General features: G+C 27.9%; 4 protein-coding genes across 5 annotated transcripts in view; all 4 read right to left on the bottom strand.

The window, feature by feature from the left end:
• Window positions 1-2,751, bottom strand: part of LOC136071819 (cilia- and flagella-associated protein 46-like) — a 69,792-nt gene extending 67,041 nt beyond the window's left edge. Inside the window, exons 1-3 of the mRNA XM_065797241.1 lie at window positions 2,523-2,751; window positions 759-929; window positions 526-657 (exon numbers count right to left, since the gene is read on the bottom strand). Coding sequence (XP_065653313.1) covers window positions 526-657; window positions 759-929; window positions 2,523-2,531 — 312 coding nt within the window. The 5' untranslated portion in view covers window positions 2,532-2,751. The remainder of the gene's footprint in view (window positions 1-525; window positions 658-758; window positions 930-2,522) is intronic.
• Window positions 2,752-4,153: 1,402 nt separating this feature from the next.
• On the bottom strand, window positions 4,154-5,929 carry LOC136080146 (zinc finger MYM-type protein 1-like). The gene has a single exon (XM_065796759.1). It carries the CDS (start codon window positions 5,927-5,929, stop codon window positions 4,154-4,156), a length of 1,776 nt encoding a protein of 591 aa, XP_065652831.1.
• An 894-nt stretch (window positions 5,930-6,823) lies between these two features.
• LOC136080147 (uncharacterized) lies at window positions 6,824-7,324 on the bottom strand. The gene has a single exon (XM_065796760.1). It carries the CDS (start codon window positions 7,322-7,324, stop codon window positions 6,824-6,826), a length of 501 nt encoding a protein of 166 aa, XP_065652832.1.
• A 5,139-nt stretch (window positions 7,325-12,463) lies between these two features.
• Window positions 12,464-23,950, bottom strand: part of LOC136080503 (protein OSCP1-like) — a 50,817-nt gene continuing 39,330 nt past the window's right edge. Inside the window, exons 11-13 of one of the 2 annotated variants that reach the window (XM_065797242.1) lie at window positions 21,502-21,562; window positions 13,616-13,679; window positions 12,464-12,659 (exon numbers count right to left, since the gene is read on the bottom strand). In XM_065797242.1, the coding sequence (XP_065653314.1) occupies window positions 12,616-12,659; window positions 13,616-13,679; window positions 21,502-21,562 (169 nt within the window). In that variant the 3' untranslated portion in view covers window positions 12,464-12,615. The remainder of the gene's footprint in view (window positions 12,660-13,615; window positions 13,680-21,501; window positions 21,563-23,950) is intronic. The other variant, XM_065797243.1, reaches the window with a different exon arrangement.

Genomic DNA, 23,950 nt, shown 5'->3' on the forward strand with positions numbered 1-23,950 from the left:
AAACAAATTTGGGCGGCAGTAACATAATTGTAAAAAAATGGAAAAAAAATTTTGTTAAGTGATTTTCTACTACTAATATAATTGCTCTGTTCTTTTAAGAACATTGAGCACTCTATTGTGTAGAATACTTTTTAAAGTTGTTTAAATATGTATATATATATATATATATATATATATAGTATATATATATATATATATATATATATATATAGTATATATATATATATGTATATATATATATATATATATATATATATATATATATATATATATATATATATATATATATATATATTATACTACAGACTAAGATATTACTTTAGTACACACATCAAATTTATATCACTTTTTAAAAATTCCTTGCTTTGCGTTAAATACTCCTCAGCGAAAGATTGCTAGGAATCGTCTATGCTAAGGGTGCAAAAGACAAAAAAGGTCATTGATAAGGTGTTTAATGATAGTTAAAATATAAAAGGATTTATATAAGACATAAACAAAAAATATTTTGAAAAAAAACATATATACCACATCTCTACAAGTATTCGGAATATATAGCTGTGATTGACATAAGTATGCTCTGCAAAAAAATTCATCTTTTGATTGTGTTGTCAAAAAGTATTCTTTAATGCAACTTTCTGCATCATCTAACTTTTTAAACTATATAAAAAATGTTTGCACAGAATTATTCAATTTTTAATGATGTGGTTTTATACAAGTATACAAGTAAATGTATGAAAAAAACAAACATTTAAGCTTACTTTAATTGCAGCTTCAGCGCTTTTTATTAGTAAACTTGGAGGAAATAGGTCTGCAACATTTTTTGGTGCTTGTGTTAGCTTTACAAATGCATCATTAAAACTAATTACATCATTACTTTCAACAGCTTTTATTAAAAGCTCTTCATATTTTTCAGCCGAAAACATTTTTTCCTACAAATAAAATATACTTTAGAAATAAGTGTAAAAAAGCTAGGCGCAGTGAAAAACAGTTATTTACTTGTCATTACAAGAGTGTAAAAAACATTAATTTAAAATATATAAAAAAAATATAACTGAATGTAATAAATATGAAACTGAATGATATTACTTTTAATGTAAAAAGTAGCAACAACAATAACAATAATAATAAAATAATAATGGTAGCAACAGCAAGAATAATAATGATAATGACAATAATAAGAACGATCATAGTGAAAAATAGGATATTTATTGCAACAATAATAAAAACAATATAAACAACAACAACAACAACAATATTATCAACAACAACAATAACAACAACAACAACAACAACAACAACAATAAGAATAAGAATAATATTAGCAGAATAAAAATAATGACAACAATAAACATTAAGTAACTTAAAAGTTTATTGTTATTATTATTACTATAACTAAAACTAATAACAAAACAAAAAATAATAATGATAATAATACCAATAGCAACAACACCAACAATAATAACAACAACATGGTAATACATATGGGATATAACTAATAGAATAATAATAATAGTTAGAAAACAATGATGAGAGTTAGAAAAGACAAGAAGAGGAAGAAAAAATGTGGCCTTCTCTTTTGGTTTAGGCTACATAGTAGCTTATACTAAAAAAATAAAAAGCAACAAAAAATTGAAAGTTATATATGATTTCTAATAGTAGGGGGAGTAAGGGAGCATTGATAGCTTTTTACTTTAGAGTGAAAAAAAAAAATCAAAACAATGATGCAAAAGTAATAAAAAAGTTATTAGAAATCATTTTTTGTTTATTTAACTAATATCCAACTTTTTACAGTACAATTGCTATTAATTATTTAAAGAGAAATGTTGTAAGAATATTAAAATTAAAAAGAATAGTCATCCTATCTGTACCATTCTTGATTACGAGACATGGTAACTTTAACATAATAACAGAAACATAAACAAAATCTTTATCATAAAGCATATGTCAAAAATAGCATACACTAATTTATAAGTGTTTGATATATTAAAAATATCTAGTCTTTGCCTGTATTCTATTTGCACAAATGACAAATGAGAGATTTTGTTTTAGGCCACTGATTCTGAAATTTAATTTTTTGGGTTGTTTACATTTTTAGGGTGGTGTACATAGTATTTAATGATATTTTATTAGAACTTAATCATTGAATCAAACAGAAAAAGTCAAATTTGAGATTTTGATTTAATTTCAAGTAATTTTTCAGTTATTAAGACATTAGTGTCATCAGCAATATAGCTTCAATTGTCTATGAGTGCTTAATACAATACTTTTTATGAACTAGTCTAGCATTGTCTAAAAAGTGTTTAAATTATATACTGTAAACATTTATTGTTTATTTATGAGAATAAAAGTAATGATTTTTAAATAACACTTTACAAAATGTAAAGGGTTATTTAAAAATATAAATAAAAAATAAAATAAAAACTTGGGAAAGATTATGCTAGAATATATGCTAGAAACAAGAAACATAAGGCTGTGATTTACTGATAAAGGTATTACAGAAAATAAACCTGCGAAATTATAACCTTTGTCATTATTAATTTACAGGGTTTAATAGTTTCCCATAATTCCACTTTTGTGTTATAATAATTATTGTCAACAAATTTAATAGTTATTTTCAATTACTGTCAACCCTCAATCATCTGGTGCACATATACTGAGGTAAACAAATAATAATAAACTTAAACACTTATAACTTTAAAAAAATAAGTTTTTTATAAAAATGTTGCATGAATTTTGAAAATTTAAATTATACACAAATTGATGTATGGTTTTTCTTTTATAATTGATAATTATATCGTAAACAAAATATGTAACCAAGGTTAAACGCCAAAACCTGGCATACACGTGATTATTATTTTATTTTTAATTTTATTTCGTTTTATTTATTTATTTTTTATTTTTATCGATTCAATTATTGAAATAAGTCAAGATCGAAATTTAAAAGATCTAGAAGAAATTTTTTGAAATACTTGCATCTAAAGCGAAATCGGTTTTCCACGTCTGAAATAAAGTGTTTATAGTAAGTTTTTTAATTCACATTAATCACTTGATTATCGGTATCGGATCTCAATTAACGTCTAAAGGATACCAAACAGTTGTTATTGGTAGGCCCCTGCCCCCCTCCCCCCGCCCAGATAAAACCAAAAACAAACCTGGTATTAGAACCTCAAAATTTAAAAAAAAAAACTCCATTTAGTATATAAAAAAAGAACCTTAAATTTACTAAAGGCTCCTCTAAATTTAGCAGCCGTGGCGAAGTAATAGTGCACTTTCTTTTGGGCAAGTTTTGCGACATTGGTTAAGAAAGTGGCGTGAACTTCCTATTAAATGCTCATCTGCGGTGCTTTGTAATAAGACCGTAAGGACTCCTTGGGGTACATAAATAAAGTAATTATTTATGTACCCCAAGGAGTCCTTACGGTCTTATTACAATACAACACGATCTTCAGAAATTTCATAATAGAAATTTCTGAAGATCGTGTTGTATTGTATGACATCATACCATAGGATTCAATGTTTCATATACCATTGTAATTTTAATTTAATTAGTTGTGTATACTTATACATACATACATACATCAGTACTATATGTATTACATAATACATCAACTGAGGTTGATGTATTATGTAACACATGTAGTATTGCTCCCGTACTTTATTTCTCATCAGTGTTGTTATTTTAGTTTACTTAGTTAAGTGGTATTGTTTCAGTAATTTAACTTCATATATGGTAACGTTATTTTAATTAAAACTCGCGAGGTATTGTATTTCTAACCTGGTATCTTCTTTCATTCTATGTTTAACGTTCAAAAACTAAAGTAAACTAATCATCAATCATTGTGCTCAAAATAAAGATGTTATATCTCATAATATCTTTAACCTTGTTTTCAAAAAATATATAGGTAAGCAGTGGCGGATTTACCATATGCGAGGCCATAGGCAAGTTTTCTATTATATTAGTTGAGTTTTTAATTCTTGTGTTCTATTGTGTTTTGGATATTTATTAGAACGTAACGAAGCAAAAAACGCACATAGGTTTTAAATGTACATTAAGTATTTTTTTTATTTTGGATGAAGATGCACTAATACGACTACTCAAAATGCGATACCATTTATTTTTTTCGCAGATTTTAGGAGGATCGATTACATTGACTTAAAACTTAACCTTTCTGACTTTTAAAGACGCAAACTCATCAATTAAATCAGAACAGTCCAAGGACCGACTTATTTTATTTTCAATAGAAATTAAAGCTAATGCAGATAAGCGGCCTTGACCCATAGTGTAACGTAAATAGTTTTTTATGAGTTTTAATTTGGAAAATGACCTCTCTGCACTTGCCACTGAAATAGGGGAAGTTAATAAAATTCGTAGGGCAATAAATAAATTTGGAAAAATTTTTCCAAATTTATTTATTGCCTTCGATTCCGCCGAAGCTTCCATTCTTAAAAATGTATTTATTTCCGAGTATAACTCTTCATGGTTCACGTCCGATTCTTCCGTACTAGGATCTCTCAGTGATATTACTAAATTTTTACAATCATTCAACAATTCATTTGCATCTAAACTTCGCATTTTTTCGGTACGGGTTAAAAAACCTATTATTTTGTTGTATGAATCAAGCACTTTGAATCTTTCATTTAAGCTTACTAATGCAACATCAATTATTGCATTAAAAAAATCTACTTTATATTTAGACTTTCCATTTAGAGGTGTATCAGTTCCTTCATATTCAAAAAAACGTCGTTTTCGGCTAAGCCGCACTTGAGGGAATACTGGCTCAGTACCTAATTTTATAGCTATTTCTTTAGATTTTTTAATAATCGCTTCAAATGATTCATCACTTCTGAATGATTCTAAAAAAATTTTCGTAGTTTCTACCAATTTTATCATAATAGAAATATCTGCCGAGGGAGTCTGCATAACTTTACTTACTTTGTTAATTTCAAACAATAAATCATGCCAAATTGTAAGTGAAAGTATAAACTGATATGAGGATATCTCATTTGCAAGACCGTTAGCTTCAGAAACAGCAACTCCAATTGAACTTGAATCTGCAACTTTGTATAAAGCTTCTATAATTTGAACCAAATTATCTTTTACAACTTTTATACTATTTATACGGCTTTCCCAACGCGTATCTGATAATGATATAACAGTCATTTTACAAACACTTTGCAGTATGTCCCATTGAACGGTTGATGCAGTAAAAAATGTAAAAATTCGTTGAACAGTACCAAAAAAGTTAATTGCAATTGATACTGATTTCGCAGCACCACATACCATTAGATTAAATGTGTGGTTAGCACATGGAGCGTAAAGAGCTCTGGGATTTTTTTCTTTGATTAAAGCTTGAACCCCTTTGTATTGCCCTCGCATGTTAGCACCATTATCATACGATTGCCCGCGACAATTCATTAGATCCAAATTATATTCAGCTAATAAATTTAAAAAAGTTTCGACTAAACCTGAACCAGTGCTATCAGTTATGTGAAAAAAACCAGAAAAAAATTCTTCCATTTGTACTTCTTCCTGATTAATTTTAACGCATCTCAAAAGAATTAAAAGCTGTTCCTTATGACTTACATCAGGAGTGCAATCCATGATAACAGAAAAATATTTTGATGACTGTACAGAAGATACGATAGTTTTCAGTATTCTTCTCGATATAAGTTCAATTATTTCATTCTGCACATCTTTTCCTAGATAAGTGTCAAAGCATTCTTTATTTTTTATTCGTTTGAGATGCTCTAACATAACTGGATCAAATTTTGCAATAAGTTCTACTTGTGCCAAGAAGTTTCCATTATTAGGCTGATAAAGTTGCTCACGGTGTCCACGAAAAGGTAATGATCTTTCAGCTAACATTAGCACTATAGCAAAAAGACGTTCAAGTACCAAGCACCAATGTTTCTTCTCATTTTCTATCATTCTTTGCAAATTTTGATCAATGTGTGTCTTGTGCAACAGTAAAAATGTAAAGACAATATTATATAAAATAAATAAACAAACAAACAAAAAGTCATTCAGTTAGGAGGATGGAAAAACAGAAAAAGCCTTTGAAACGTGTAGGTGTATATGGGCAAAGATATATTTGTCACAGTCATTGTCAATGTATATGAGACTAGAAACCACATACTCTTTCATATGGTTGCCATGCATTATGTATAACGCAAAAAAAAATTGCTACATACATAATAATAGATGTATATGTAAAGTTGAATATTTTATAAAAAATACTGTTTATAAAAATACTGTACGCATACATTATATTGAATTTTAATAAATGAGTTTCGTTGTTTATATTTATTGTACTAAGAAAATTTTTTTATATTACTTGTACTAAGAAAAAAAATGCGAGGCCACCTGAGCGCGAGGCCACCGGCAAACGCCTGCTTTGCCTTTGCTTAAAACCGCCGCTGTAGGTAAGTACTAGTTACTAAGTATCATTTATATTTTGTATTTTTACCTTGTTCATCTACTTAGATTCTTGAGTAAGAAATACCTTATAAAGTATATAGATAATATAATAAAATATATAACAACTTCTTCTTCTTCTTTTTCTTTCGGCATTTCCCGTTTTGGGGTCGCCACAGCGGATCAAACTCCTCCATCTAGCTCTGTTGTGAATGTCCTCCACTGACACACCAGCCACTCTCATATCCTCCACCATTGCATCTATAAACCTCCTCTTAGGTCTACCTCTCCTCCTCTTACCTGGAAGTTCCATCCCCAAAACCTTCCTGCCAATATAGCTCTCCTGTCTCCTCTGTACATGTCCAAACAATCTCAATCTCGATTCTCTAACTTTATCTCCAAAACATGCTACATGTGCTGATCCTCTAATAAACTCATTTCTGATCTTATCACTCCAAATGAGAATCTTAACATCTTCATCTCAGACATCTCCCTAACTTGTCTCTTTGTCAGTGCCACTGTCTCCAGTCCATACAACATAGCAGGTCTCACTACTGTCCTATAGATCTTACTCTTCATTCTAGTCGACACCCTTCTATCACAGATCACACCCGACACTTTGTGCCATCCACACCACCCTGCTTGCACTCTCTTCTTTACCTCTTTTTCACTTCCTCCATTACTCTGTACCCTCGACCCTAAGTAGGTAAACTCGTTGACCTTCACCAAATCAACTCCTTGTAACTGGACCTGTCCACCGTCTGCCCTCTTATTCACACACATGTACTCTGTTTTACTTCTGCTCACTTTCATTCCCCTGCTTTCCAAAGCGTACCTCCATCTTTCCAAGTTTACCTCCACTTGCTCCCTACTCTCACTACAGATCACAATGTCATCAGCAAACATCATAGTCCACAAACACACAATGTAACTCCTTCTGTCCTTCCCTATACTTCTACATTAACACTCTCAGAGCATACATAGCATCTGTGGTGCACTTGGCTGGCATGAAACCATACTGCTGCTCACAGATCTCTACTTTTCCTCTAAGCCAAGCTTTCACTACTCTTTCCCTGATTTTCAGGCTGTGACTGATCAATTTTATTCGCCTGTAATTACTACAAATCTGAATGTCGCCCTTATTCTTGAAAATTGGCACCATTATGCTATAATATCGTCCGGTCCAACTGCCTTACCACACTTCATTCTCCAAATTGCAGCCCTTACTTCCTCCTTGCTCACCTGGGGAACCTCTTGATTCACAACCTCTGTCTCTTCTAACCTTCCTTCCCTATCATTCTCTTGATTCATCAGTTCCTCAAAATACTCCTTCCACCTTCCCAAGACACTCTCCTCACTAGACAACACATTTCCATCTTTATCCTTAATCATCCTAACCTGCTGCACATCCTGCCCATCACGGTTTCTCTGTCTGGCCAATCTGAACAGATCCTTTTCCCCTTCCTTAGTGTTCAACTTCTCATACAGATTACTATATGCCTTTTTTTTTAGCTTTTGCCACTGCTCTCTTTGTCTTGCCACACATTTCCTTGTACTTCTGTCTACTTTCTTCATCTTGCTGGAGATGCCAATTCTTTTTAGCCAACCGCTTTCCTCTTAAACTATCCTGAACTTCCTCATTCCACCACCACGTCTCCTTGTCTATCTTCTTCTGTCCTGATGTCACACCAAGTATCTTCCTAGCCACATCCCTCACTGTAAAATATATAATAACTAATTATAGTTAATTATTTATAAGTATATAATCTATATAATAACTATAACGGTAGGTACATAAATTCCCCTCCTTCTCCTTCTCCTTTCATCCATATAATAATAACGTCGTGTCTCTTGCGTCGTGCTTTTAATAAAAATAAAAGTTTTAATTAAAAAAAACTAAAACCTTTTTACATTTTCAAGAGAATCTGGGTTGTGTGAAACTTGTGGAAACAAGCTTTCCGCCAAAGCAGTATAAGTAAGTATCACCTTCATATCTCTTAGTCTCAGGAAGAAGATGGTTACAAATGTGGCAATTTCAAGATCAGTGTCTTTTAGTAGTTGATCATGTGATCAATACTTTGATTGCAACTGAGTGCCTGCTGTTCAGTTTTGCTGATTCTGAAACTTTTAACAGATTTATAAACAGAGTATTACCAAACGCTACAATGAATCATTCAACGATTTTCTCGAAAAATATAGAGCTGTACATTTAGCCATGGAAAAAAAGCTCACAGACCTTATTCAGGTTGCAATAACCACCGACTCCGGGACATCAAGGAAAAAATCCTGTCACACTTGAAAAAGAGTCATACCTGTTCGTAACATTGCATTATATCTTGCTAAACTTTTTCTTAAAAAAAAAATCACATTGGAAGTGTCTATTCAAAGAGCAAAACACTGGTTTATCAACATTGCAAAAGCACTTGACAACCCACTCTCATACTCTGAATCATTTTAAAAGATGCCAAGTAAACTGTTTACTTTTGATCTGGCATTGATTAAGACATGTACCAGAAAAAATGCGCGGACATTTTAAAAGATATTTATTTAACTATTGTATTTCGATATTGAATGTTATATATATTTTGAAAGAACATATATTAATATTATTAAATTTCACTTCAGTAAGTTTCTAAAGTTTTGTACGTGAGAACGCACGCACTTTACGTTTTACACTCGACATCTGCTTTTGCACAGTCTTCGCCTGAACTTTCTTGGTAGCTCAAATCCATTTATTTTTGAAGTCTTTAATGTTTTTGGCTTCTTTTACATTGAACCTTAGTTTTATTTTGACAAGAGCCCAATATCTTTCGATAGGATGTAGTTGATGGCAATTTGGTGGATTGCAGTGTTTTTCAACAAAATCTACTTTATGTTCTCTAAGTCAGTTTAAAGTTGTCCATCAGTAGTGACATGATGCTAAATCATGCCAAAATAATGGGTTACCCGTGTGTGTTCTTAAAACCGGCAAAAGACGTTTCTTGAGGCATTCCTTTATGTATATTTTGGTATTAATTGTTCCCGTAGTCACAAAACACGAGCTTCTTTTACCACATGCACAAATTGCTTGCCAAACTAAGAATTTTTTAGCGAATTTTTGCATTCCAATGCATTTATAATTGCAATTCAGTTTCTTGCAACTAATTGCTGAATAATGTTGGTGTCCTGAAAGAGATCGGAAATATGCAGCACAATAAGTTTCGTCGTCAATAATGAAACAAGATTTTTTGGCGCATAATTTTTTATAGAGTAGCTTTAAACAGCAAACTGCGACATTTTTTTTTTGCTTTTCTTGACGACGAGAAACTTTTTTCTTTTTATAAGATTTCTAGCAACAATTTCTTTTTACTCTTTGTATAGTGGAAGCAATTGTCTTAAATTTATTCGCTGAAGTTCGAACAGATATCTCCGGTTTTCTGTCGAAGGCATCTTTCATTTTTTTTATCAAGATCTCGTCTTACAAAACATTTTTTTCTTCTACTTCCTGATTTCCTTTTGATTGTACCAGTGTCCTTAAATCGTTTCACAACACTCTGCACTGTTCTCAAAGCAATCTGCAACTCTTTAGAAATTGTTTTGTTTGATACACCAGGCTTTTCAACGAGAAAATGCAAAATTTTTTCTTGCTTCTTATCTTGATTTGATGACATTTCAATTAAAAATAATTGTTTTGATAACAGAGTTGTACATATTTTGAATAACACCAATACAATGACATTTTAAAACAATTAGCTATTTAAAATGATGCACGGTTTCCGTAAACACCACATTAGTACATGCGCAGATTTTTTCTGCGCATGTACTGATGTGGTACTGACATTTTTCTTTTTTTTCAAAAAATCCTCCGCAGATGAGATATTTCTAGAACAATTTTAATATATTTTTCATATAATGTATGTACTGAACCTTTTTTTTTGTATTTTACATGGATCAATAAAAATACTTTAAAAGTAGAGGTTAACAATTTTAACAGAAAAATGAGGAAAGCCCTTGAAATACAATGCTATGAATGTGCACTTTCAGACGGCGGTCTGAATCAGGATGACGGAGTTTATGTCACAACTTCCTTTTGGAAACCTATGTTTCGGTATTTAAATAAAAAGAAACTATTGAATTGATTTGTTTTATTTTTGACGGTTTATATATATATATATATATATATGTATATATATATATATATATATATATATATATATATATATATATATATATACTTGTATATATATATATATATATATATATATATATATATATATATATATATATATAATATATATATATATATGTATATATATATATATATACTTGTATATATATTTATATATATTGTATATATATATATATATTGTATATATACTTGTATATATTGTATATATATATATATATTGTATATATACTTGTATATATATATATATATATATATATTGTATATATATATATATACTTGTATATATATATATATATATATATATATATATATATATATATATATATATATATATATATATATATATATATATATATATATATACACTTGACAACGAGGATATCTATACTCCCTTGAAATATTGTATGAAAAATAATTTCAAATAAAGAGATACATCCAAAATAGAAGTTTTTATTTAATTATATTTTAAACTCTTTAATGATGTCTTTTAAAATTTAAACAGATAAGTAAGAATTTTGGTGCTTGAATTCTGCATGTCCCTTAAAGACACACGGCGTATCATGCTGATTTTGCAGTAATTTTTGGTTTTCTACAGAATTTTTCTAGATTGCTGCCACCTGTTAACTTGATGCACTAAGAGATATCAAAAACAGTTTTCTTAAAACTTTTCAAATGTGCAGCAGTTCTTCGTTCAGACTTACCACTTCTATTAAAAGATGTTCTAATGCGCGTTCAGCAAGTGATGTTGCAGCCATACTAAGATAATAAAAGTTGAAACACGTATTTATCGGTAAACTTCAAAATAAAATTTTTATGAAAAAAAGGAAAAGGATTTTATTTTAAACTTTTTTTAAATTAAACGTTTCCTCCTTATGGTTTGAACAGCCATAGAGCAGTGGTTAGAATTCTTAATCAAAACTAAGAGGTTCAAGGTTTGATGCGACATTGATAAGAAAAGAGGCGTGAACAAGCGAATAAAAATATTTACATAGTTAAAGACGACAAAACATATTGCAAGGCGGATTATTAACAACTTCTTAGTGAACAATTTTACTATGAGAGCAAAAATAAACCTGTTGAATATGAAATTAAATATACTTGATGAGAAAAGTTGGCATCCAGGTTCTCTGTGTAGCAAGCAATTTACAGTTGTGGTATAAAGTTCTTTTGTTTTGTCACTAAAATGATTGCCGATATCTACATAAAAAAATGCGTCTCATTATTCTAAAAATGATTGCATCTCATTATTCTAAAAAGGTTCTTTAGTGGTGCAAAGATAAAAATATAGAAATTGTTCTTTAAAATGCAAGCCCTCCCAATCGTCTAGAAGAACGCAAAATTCAAATTTGTGCGACGTAAATTTCTTCTCAACATAAATTAATGTACCTGAGTTACTTCATTGTAAACAATCTAAAAAATTATTGAATTATTATAGTTATTATTTTAAAATTTTTGTAAATATTTATAGACACTTAAGAATGAGATTTGAAATAATACAACGCCTGCTTGTTTATAATGTGTTTAGACTGTTTTATTATGCGTTAATTGAGTAATAATAATAATTATTTGTTTGCCTTTTAAATAAATCTACTTTTTCCAAAATTTTTCATCCTTTTTTTTAACGATACAAATTTTACTCTAATGCATTAAACTATTTTTGTTTTATTTATTTTGCTAACTAATGAATTTAATTTTAAAGGGATTTTAATCTAAACATTGCACCAATCTCTTAAGAAATTTTTTCACAAAAATGATTACAAAACCAAGGTGCCCCACTAAAAACTCTTTCTTGCTTCTAAAAACTCTCTCCTGCTTTTAATAATTAATAATCTCTCTTGCTTGAAATAATTTTACATGAAAATAAAAAAAAAGAATTAAAATTTATTTATTATGAATATTTTTAAATTATTTTTATACACATAATCAAATAAATTTGGGTGGAGAAATAAATATTTTTAAATAAATACGTATAAATAAATTACATTAAAATTCTAATTAATATCAAATTAAAAACAAGACGAGGTTAGTTAAACTATGCTGAGTCCATAAGTTCCAATAAATCGTCTCCCTTTGGTGCTAAAAAAAAAAGAGCAAATATTTCATATTTAAAATATTGTTGAAAAAAATATATATATATATAAATTAAATAAAATTTTTTGTAGACTAATAGATCCTGGGAATAAAATTTGTATCTACTTCACCACCAATAATTTTTTTTAATAAAATAATATCATCACATATTTGTTAAACCCAGTTTTTTAAAACAGTAATAACAAAAATAGTAAAACAGTAAAACAAAATAAACAAAACAGTAAAACAAAATAAACAAAAGCTTTTAATATTGCATCCAGCACTTTTTTCCCCAATTAATTGGAGATTATTCAACCTTGTCACTTTTATGTCCACCAAAACATTTTTTATTTTTTAGGTCTACCACAACATTATTGATTTATTATGTCCACCTCAACATTTTTACTTTTTTAAAATAAACAAGAAATGCTATAACGTAACAAGTTTTCTAAAAGTTTTTCAAAAACATTGTCAACATTAGGGTCGTATTGTTTTACTGACTGCTTAATATTAACAAACTGTTCTGTCCAGTATGGTTTGTTTTAAACCACGCACCTATACAGACATTAGAGAACTAGATGGTTCCATCAGTAAACATGACAATTAATCAAAACAAATGGAAAGAGTTTCAACAAAAACAGCTCCTGCATATACAGCTTATTTAGTCAAAATTAGCAAAAAAAGGAGGATCTTTTTAGTTATTGCTGCCAATATTTGTATGAAAAAAAATTACGATTTTAGAGTTTTTTTTAGGAAACCTGTCTTCTTAGAAAATGCTTCTAGTAGTTTTCCTTTAATAAAATCTAAAACCTTTATTTAGTATTAAGCTTAAGTAACTGGTGCAGTCACAAAGTGCTAGCCTCATAAAAAAGGGTTCAAAGTATTTATTTAGTTCAAGCATATTTTTTTTCCACAGTATAATATAAAGTCAACTTATACTTAAAAATAAAAAATAAGTCAACCTGATTGCAAACTTTGTATGGAAAAATCATCTATAAGTTGAGTGATTGCACTGTCTTGTTTACGCTAGTAAAGGAAGAACTTCATGTTAAAGTATGTATGCGTATGTGTGTGTGTGTGTGTGTGTGTGTTTATATATATATATATATATATATATATATATATATATATATATATATATATATATATATATATATATACATATATATATATATATATATATATATATATATATATATATATATATATATATATATATATATATATATATATATATATATAAATTAGTAAAAACACTTATCTAATTTTTTTCTTTTTCTACAAATTAACTAATTATTACAATTCCCAAATTCCTGTAAAATATTTTTATATAATTTGAATTTTTTGATGTTTAGATCTTTCTGATGAACCTACTGATGGTGAAACAATTTGTAGAAGAAAAAAAAATTAGATAGGGGGGGACGGGGTAATATGGATAGAATTTCAGATGTATTTTTTTCTAATATAACTTTTTTTTTAAGTTCATAACCACCATAAAAACTTTTGTTATTTTTCTTTACATTCAGGGTGTATATAATAACTTCACAATGAGTAGAACATAAATATATTTTCAGTATCTAACTTACTAATCCTTTTTTAACAACATCTTTCATATATCCATATTACCCCACAGGTGGGGTAATACGGATACTTATATTATATTTGAGACATATATCACACTTATTGCTTTTCATGAATTTAAAAGATCAAACTGTATTGGTTATGACTAGCAGTTTTCTTTTTCTTATTGATATAGTTTTCTTTTTAGTTTTATTCTTCTCTTTTTCTTGCAACCTTGCGACAATATCTTGAGCTGTTAAAATTTTGCCCTTTTTGGCCAGAAGACATAAATACATTGTATACTGACTCCCTTTGCTTAACAAGCTGTATGGCAGTCATTAATTTGCTGTGATTGTATATACCAATAGTCTTGCATTGATATTTTATTTCAGGCATGATAATTTATTTCAGTCTTATTATTTTATCTAAAATATTATAAAATTAGCTTTAATTATATAAAATTTAATTATAAAGTAAAATATGAAAATTAAATAAAATGAAGAATACAAAAATAAAATATAAAATATTTAGATGGAAGTTAAAGTTTTACCCTAGCTATTCATGGAAAACAAATTTGAACTATGATCTTAATGTAAGTAGTTAAGTAGCATTATATAAAACTATTATATGTAACTGAAAAATGTATAATACTATATCTAAAAGCAAAAGTATATAAATAAATGTCATGTAGCTTATGGTTTTGTAACAAACTTCTATAACATTAATAGGATTTTATATATTTTATATATATCCATTTTACCCCTCTATCAATTTACCTGGATATCCATCTTACCCCATTTTAGATTTTTGTTTATTTATCAATATGGGTTAGAGAACCTATAAACTAAATTTTACATGTTGTTACATCATGGTCCAACTAATAAAATTATATCATTATTCTTTAATAAGTAATCTTACTGAAGTCTGCAGATTGGTTGTCAGAAAGTTTTTCTGTATTTTGTTGACAAAAAGTAAAAATTAAAATGCATAACCGGAATTTTTTTTTTAACCACTTAACGAACCTATTAATTTTCAAAAGTGTGTCAAAAACAAATCTATTTTTTTTTTTAATTGATTTTACTGTTTTAACCATGCAAAAAAGGAAAATAATAATAATTAATAAATTTTAATATATTTTAATAATTTATGACCTTCCTAATTGACCTTTGAAAACTTGCTCGACATATGTCGAGCATTGCAATATTGCATAAAATTCTTGCAAAATTCTTGAAAAATTGAAGTGAACCTAGTAATTGAAGTGAACTTAATTTCCTCTATTTCTAAACAATAAAATATAAAGTTGATTTCAATAAATTTATAAATTTATGATTTTATTAAAAACTCTAACTATATAACATTACATAAACTTTCGTAAATGTACATTTATGGCACTGTAAAATTGTAGAGACTAGGCAAAATCACGCATACAAAAATTTCAAATTTTGCAGGTTACGCAACAGATAATTCATGCAAAATTATCAATCACTTAAAAAAAAGTCACGAAACAATGCAATGCACTTCCAACCGCCCATGTGTAAACACTGGCGCGTGGCAGTCATAAAAAGAAGAGTTTATCGTACAGGAAGCGCATCAGATATCATAATAACCAATCAGAAGCTTTGCTCGACATATAGCGAGCTAGCTCTCAAAGTATACCAATTTTTGGTAATGCTCGACATATCTCGAGCAAATTTTTTTTGGCTAAAAAAGTTTGCTCGACATATGTCGAGCAAATTCGTTAAGTGGTTAATAATTGATAGACTGCATTTTAACTATTCATGTAAATCATATATAAACATTGTTAATGCAAAATAAAGAAGCTAATTCTGTTTATAAACTGTTGGTAATTTTCAGGTTTTAGCATTATGTAGAGATAACTGACTCCATGCATACTTATTGAATATACCCATATTACCCCACCCTACTCAGAGTGATTTTACTAATTTATTATTGCTCTGTTCTTTAAGAACATTAAGCACTCTATTTGTAGAATACACTAACATAACTTATATATGTGTATATATATATACATATATATATATATTTACATATATATATATATATATATATATATATATATATATATATATATATATATATATATATATATATATATATATATATATATATATACATATATACATATATATATATACACATATATTATATATATATATATATTATATATATGTTATATATATATATATATATAATATATATATATATAATATATATATAAACATATATATATATATAATATATATATATATATATATAATATGTATATATAATATATATATATATATATAATATATATATATATATATATATATATATATATATATATATATAAACACCAGTGGAAAAATGTATATATAAATGTATATATAATATATATATATATATATATATATATATATATATATAAACACCAGTGGAAAAACCAGCGGTATCATATTTTACTACATATTTTATTTTAATTAACAAGCAGAAAAACCTTGAAAAAAGAGGATAAAATGAAACATAACCCACTGAAATAATCAGTAATGTCCAGGATTACATTTGGAACAAAGTTCGTTGTCCGTAGTTTTGATAGTTTGCAAAACCATGTGATTCCTAAAATTTGCAAGTATTGGCTGAACAAAGAACAGTGGAAAAAAGTAAGCAAAAACAAAATGGGTTGTAATGATTGTCCTGTTGGTACAGTTAAATTAAGAAAAAGAATGATTAACATTAATTTGAAAAAAAAAAAAAAAAAAATTTTATCAAGCCACATTAGTAGGGCAGACTGTAATTGTATTTGACTTGCATGTTTTAAAAATATTAGTGTTGAGGAAAGGAACAAAAATAGTTAAGAATTTTAATTAATATATATTCAAATTTAGTCAGCAAACCTACTTAGCCACACTAAAGAAAATTTTAACAGAAGAAGACCATTACAGGAAGCAGATAAAAAGTATTTACACATTTTTTCATATTTTTATTGCGTAAAGGGTAAAAAGGGCACAATCAGCTATGAAAGTACAAGTCTGCATTAAAGCTATGATGTTGTTTGGAATTACAAAAGCAAAAGAGTAAATGATTGTATCATCAGCAAACAATGTCACCTTGAATGTGAGAATTTAATGTAAATTAAAAAAGTATAGGACCAAGGTTAGAACCTTGAGGAATCCCTGAAGTTACAGGTAATGAAGATGAGTGCTATCCATCAAGGACAGCTTTTATAATACAATTGGTAAGGAAAGATTCCATAACCTTAAAGATGTTACATTACACATTACATTACACATGTTACACAGTAAGAAGAGAGCTTATAGAGAAGACCAGCATGCCAAACTTTATCAAAGGCTTTAGAAATGTTGAGAGCGATAGCCTTAACCTCTCCACATCTAACTAATGCATGATAAAACCTATCAGTTATTAAAGTTAACAAATCAGCAGTAGAATGAGAAGATTGAAATGCATATTAATGATCAGAAAGTAAGTTGTTAGATTGAAGATTATTTATTAATTAAAGACTCCAAAACTTTGCTCATGATAAGACTAGTAGTGGGACAGTAGTTAGACGAGTCAGATCAGTCTCCCAAATTTTTAAAAATAGGGATAACAGATGGCACTTTCCAGCAGGCTGGAAAACAAGACTCTAATGAGGACTTGTTAAATAGTTTTGAAAGTAAAGACAATAGCTCCAGATAACATATTTGCAAGACTATAACAGGTACGTTGTCTGGACCTTATCTGGTCTGAAGTTTAAGCAGGAAATCACTTTAGATTAGGGATGGCAACCCGAAAATCTCAAAATCCTGGGATTTCTTACAAATCGTTCATCATGAAATCCCAGGATTAGTCTCCGAAATTTCCCGGGATTTCGGGATCATCATAAAAATAGTAAAAATACAAAAAGTTTAAGCTTAATTAGTAAATAAGTAATTTGTTCACCATTTGGACCATGATGTAACAACATGTAAAATTAAGTAATTTGTACGCCATAAAATGTTAATATAGGCTTTGGTATTGTAGCTGTTTGGTTTTGATGCTGTTCATTCTCTTTGTAATGTTTTCTTTTTATTCTCTCTCTTTCTGTATTTTATTGAAAATACTAATTAAAAACATTATTTCTTATCTGCAAAATATGTTCAATTCAAAATTTTAAAAATGTATATATAGTATAATATTAAAACCAATATATTGTTAAATATAAATAAAATTTTAGCTTTTGCTGATGGGAAGATCAAAAAAATTTTAATAAAAGGTATACCTTAATTTTCCTTCAAATTTTTAAATCCATTTTAATTCCAAATGTGTGCATGATTTTAATTCCATATTTATATCCACTTAATTTAATTACAAATGTGTGATTTAAAAAAGTTTATTTAACATCGATTTAATTAATAAAGTTATCAAAATACAGAAGGTTTATTAAATTATAAAAGTTTAATTAGCGTCCATTTAATTAATGAAGTTATCAAAATACATAAGTTTTATTAAATAAAATTTAGCTATCATTGTTTAAAGTAGAAATTGTTTTCTGAAGAGGAAAATTAATTAACAACGAATCAAATGATTCGTTGTTAATTAATGAAACATTTGAAGTTAAAATTAAGTACCAAATTATTGGACCCAAAATACCAATATCAAAAATAACAAAATAAACAAAATAACTAAAGTTAAGAAAATCATAGAAAGTTTCAAAAATGAAAATTATTTACAAAAGTACGTAAAAATTTTTTCTATTCAATCATGGGATTTCGCGAGGACAAATTTCTCATTCCCGAAATTCCGGGATTGATAATGTCCGGGATTATTGCCATCCCTACTTTAGATACAGAAGCTGAAGTAAAAAAAATGTCAAGCCATTGATGTTTGTTGCCTATATCAGGTAAGATGTGATTAGTAGAATCAAGATATGAGATTGATGAAAAGTTCTTAGCAAACAATTCAGTTTTATTTTTAGGTGACGTAACAAAATCTGATCCATGCAAGAGAGGTAGAATAACAGATTTGCCCTTAAGATAGACACTGTTAAAGGTTCTCCAGAAGTCTCTGGAGCCTAATTTTTGAGATGAAATACAAGATTTTGTGACATGATGACAATAGTGGGTTTTGACATTAGACAAAACCTTTTTACAATGGTTTCTAACAATAGTAAACAGATGTCTACATTCTGGAGAAATGTTTTTGAGCGATATAGAACAAAGAGAAAAGTGATGAAGTGTGCTAAATAAAAGCACATAAAAGAATAGTCAATGGATTCAAATAGGGTCAAATGTCAAATCTAGTTTCCCGAAAAATGTGAATTCGACATGGGTGAATTCTTACGAATGTAGAATGCCCAGGCCAAGTAAGTGACTATTGAAGTCTTTAAAAATTAAAGGAAGATAACCATTTACACTAAGATCACAAGATGAGACAGCTGAACTCAAAGTAGTCTCACAAAGAGCAAGTAGGTCTGTGAACTTTGCAAGAGATAAACTCAACAGAAGTAAAGTTACTTCAAAGACTACAAATATTAGTGAATGATAAAATTAAAGAACTTGGTGATGACCAAGTTCTTTAATTTTATAACAATGGTTTTTTGTGTTTAATAACTTTTGATACTTGAGTCATTTTTAAAATTTGTTAAAGAACTTGATTCAAAGCACAGATAGTACTCAGTACACTAATTATTAGTCCAAGCAACTGCCTCATTACTATTAATAAACTATAAGGCGTATCAAAGGGCTCAAAATCTGGCCTCGAAAATGCACACCAAAAGTAAAAACAGAAACACCATCCATGCACAACATGGATGGTTTTTCTGATCAAATTATATATATATATATATATATATATATATATATATATATATATATATATATATATATATATGAGCTAAATTCGTAGAATATAACTAGATAATAAATTTATAGTTATATTCTAGGAATTAAATCAATAATAAGCAAAGTAAGTAAGCATGAAGCAATTTTTAGCAAATAATAAATTCCTAGTTATATTCTAGGAACTAAGCTCAGAAATAAATTAAATAAGAAAATATCAACAATCAACAAGTTTTATAGATTAATTTGATATTGATGAAAATAAACTTATACATGCATTTTGGTTTATGGCAGTGGTCCATGGACCCCTGGGGGTCCATGGGAATTTTTTAAGCAGACAACAAAACTAAAAAATCTTGAAACTAAAGAATCACCATATTTTTCTATTCAGTTGGATGAGTCCACAGGTGCAAGTTCAATGGCACAATTAATTGTATTACACAGTTACAGTGGAAATATTTGTTTGGAATTACTACTGATGGAGCTTCTGCATTGATGAGTTGTGAGTCTAGATTGCAGACTAGAGTGAAATAGATTGCTCCAAATGCAGTTGGTGAACACTGTTTTATTCATTGTTTTATTTTCTAGATGAGAACCTTTCCAGCAGTGAAAATATTATATCACCATTTTCTTGTAACATGAAAAATATGAAAGAGGAAGCGCAAGAAGAATTTACAAGAAGAGTTAAAGGTTGATATAACGGCTAAAAATCACTTTAAAATAACACTATTAGATAACTTCTAGTTGAAAATGAGGAATTCATATCCATTGTGTTTATCAATTAAAGCCCTTATTGCTTTTTCAACATCACATTTGTGTAAAGTCGAGTTTTCAGTTATGTTATCTCTTAAAACTAAAAAAAAAAAAATAGACTCGATATCAATCCAGATATTAGATGTGCTCTATCAAAAACTAAACCAAATTTTCAGATATTAATTGCTGGTAAGCAGTGCCAGATTTCCCATTGCATATCTTTCAATAGACTGCCACAAGACAGTCTCATCAAAAATACCTTAAACAAAATATCGTCCTTATGAATAAAGATTTTCACCTTGTTATAATTATTAAAAGAATTTATGATATATAATTTGGGAACAAGTAAGAAAAGGTTGGGAACCACTGGTTTATGGAATAATTATATTTTTGCAAAACACAAAAATAAAAAATCTGATTATTCAGAATGCATTGGCAGGCCAATGCTGATACATTGGTGTACACCTAATATATATATATATATATATATATATATATATATATATATATATATATATATATATATATATATATATATATATATATATATATATATATATATATATATATATATATATATATATAAATATATATATATATAAATATATATGTATATATATATATATATATATATATATATATATATATATATATATATATATATATATATATACATACACACATTCCAAAAAGAAAGGTAAACACAAAAAAATGTATACATTAGTGGCATCAAACAATATTTCTTTATGGTATTCTTTTGAATACTCTTTCTCAGCAGCCCTATAAAATAAAATAAAAAATACTTTGATATTTGTTTATATTTTACATATACCTAGATATTTACACATACCTCATAAATACACTTAATTCAACATACTAACAAGAACATAAAAACTTACAAGTTGCTTGATGTGTATAACTTTTTTGTTAGTGGACTAGTTCAAGAAGTGAATTTTAATATAGTTCAATTTTTTTTGCAAAATCCAAGGTAAAAAAAAAGAATAAATACCTTAATTTTTTTTAAAAAAGATCTTTAAAAAAATTACTTTTCTGAAATTGTTGTTTTCTAATGATTGTTTATACAGAGTTTAAGTGATTGCTGCAGCTTTTTTTTAAAAGTGTAGCTAGTCTAGCAACAGTGTTGGATCATAGTTTTATTGACAACACAGCAACTGCTGATAAAAAAATATGAAAATAATTTTGCCAGTGCAAATTACATTCTTGTTTGATAATGAAGCAATTAATAAAAAAAAAACGCTTTGCTTGGAGACAACTATTTATATAAACTTTATGAATATAAGAATACTCAATGCAATTATACTCAACACAACTCAACTCAATGCAACAGTTATACTCAATGCAGTTATACTTAATGCAGGTTTAACCTTATGACAGAAGTGAGTAAATTGCAAAATCTGTCAAATAGATTGCAATTGCATCTAGTAGAACTATAGCAAGCAAATTTCATGTAGTTTTAAATGAAAAATTCAAAGTAGCTGCCAAAATGTTGGTTTGCTAGTAATTTGTTTAAATTAATATTCATATCTTGTAATATTTTTTATCATTATTATTTGAAAGATAATATTGTTGTAATGTGTATAACTTAATAGATATATATTAAATGTTACATTTAATTAAAAAAATCCAACTTCTATCCTAATTTTATTTAAACTATAAAGTGTTAAATTATGTTGTTTCTCGTGTTGCGCTAATCTTTTTAAAATTAGCGCAACAGTTTTTAATTGCATTCACACAAGAATCTTCCTGTTCAAAATAATTGGACAACAATTTCAACACTATAATTCCCTTAAAAAAATTGTAGTGTTAAAATTGCTAATATTTTTCCAAAGAGCAAATGATTAATGTCAATGATTGTTCAAAGGAAATTTTCATTGCAATAAATATTGCAATGATTATCCAAAAATTGATTTATTGCAATGAATGTCCAAAGGAAACAATCATTGCAATAAATAAAAAATTCCAATTCTATTTTTAACATTTACATTTGATACCAACATTAAAAAACCAACATTAAAAAACCTTCTTACATTTCATTCTAACAAAATGAATTCAAAAAAAAAACAAGTTTAGCATGGAAACATTTCAAACATAAAGCAAACATTTAAAGAATAGTTCAGTGCAAAGTATGCAGCAGCAAAGTTTCAAGATGATCAGATGACAATAAGGACTACATGGACTAACATCACACCTAAAAATTCATCATACTGACATCAAACTTATGCCAGAAAGTTCAGGAAATCCAAAAGTCAACCAAAAATTCTGAATTCAACTTAAACAAGAGAAAGACAGTTCCAATCTTCAATATATGATCAAAAAAACAAAGAACTGATGAGTTAAAATCTACAATTTTAAACTGGGTTCAAGCTAATTAAAAAATTGACTTTAATTCTAAAAAAGACCAAAAATTTCACAATTCAATATTTGAAATGATGACTCTTGACCTCCAACCGTGTTCTATTGTCAATGATGCTAGGTTTTTGACACAACATGCTCTTGTTGCTTTAAATTTCAAAATTTGTAGTGAATAATACTACAGAATTTTACTGGATCCAACTTATGAAAAAATGAAAGTTGCTCTCAAGAAAAAGTTGGTTCAATCAGAAGCTGAAAGTTTGTCAGTCATTCTTGATGCATAGTCATCATTTCATCATGGCTGGGATCTGGAATGAGGGTTCACTTTATTTCCAAAGATTAGAACCATGTCAAATCTGCATTTCTTATTCTCAATTTAATGAAAACATACTAAAAAAAGTTGTGACAACATGGCTACAGCTTATAGATATTTTGAGAACATTTTAAAAAGCTTAAAAAAAAACTTAACTTGACAGAAGACAACTAATTAAATGAATAAAAAATGAATTAAAATAAGAAATGAATTCCTATCAAAGAAAAAAACTTAGCGAAAACAAAATAAATTACGTTTATAATAAATTATTTCTAAACTTCTCTCTTTTATAATTTTTTTATAAAATTAAGCGAAACTTTTATAAAAAGTAACAACTTACTCTTAATAATAGTTTAGTAAAGAAACGCTCTTCAATTTATCAAAGAGTATAATATAATTCTCTATTTATTTTTAAGTGTTCTATTTAAGTATTTATGTTTTATTTTAACAAGACTCTAAATAAAACTAATGGTGGTTGAATT

The sequence above is a fragment of the Hydra vulgaris genome, chromosome 05 (assembly GCF_038396675.1).
Source record: "Hydra vulgaris chromosome 05, alternate assembly HydraT2T_AEP".
NCBI classification, from domain to species: domain Eukaryota; kingdom Metazoa; phylum Cnidaria; class Hydrozoa; order Anthoathecata; family Hydridae; genus Hydra; species Hydra vulgaris.

Excerpts from the sequence above, each read along its gene's own strand:
- LOC136080146 (XM_065796759.1), bottom strand. The coding sequence starts at position 5,929 with ATGATAGAAAATGAGAAGAAACATTGGTGCTTGGTACTTGAACGTCTT.
- LOC136080147 (XM_065796760.1), bottom strand. The coding sequence starts at position 7,324 with ATGATGTTTGCTGATGACATTGTGATCTGTAGTGAGAGTAGGGAGCAA.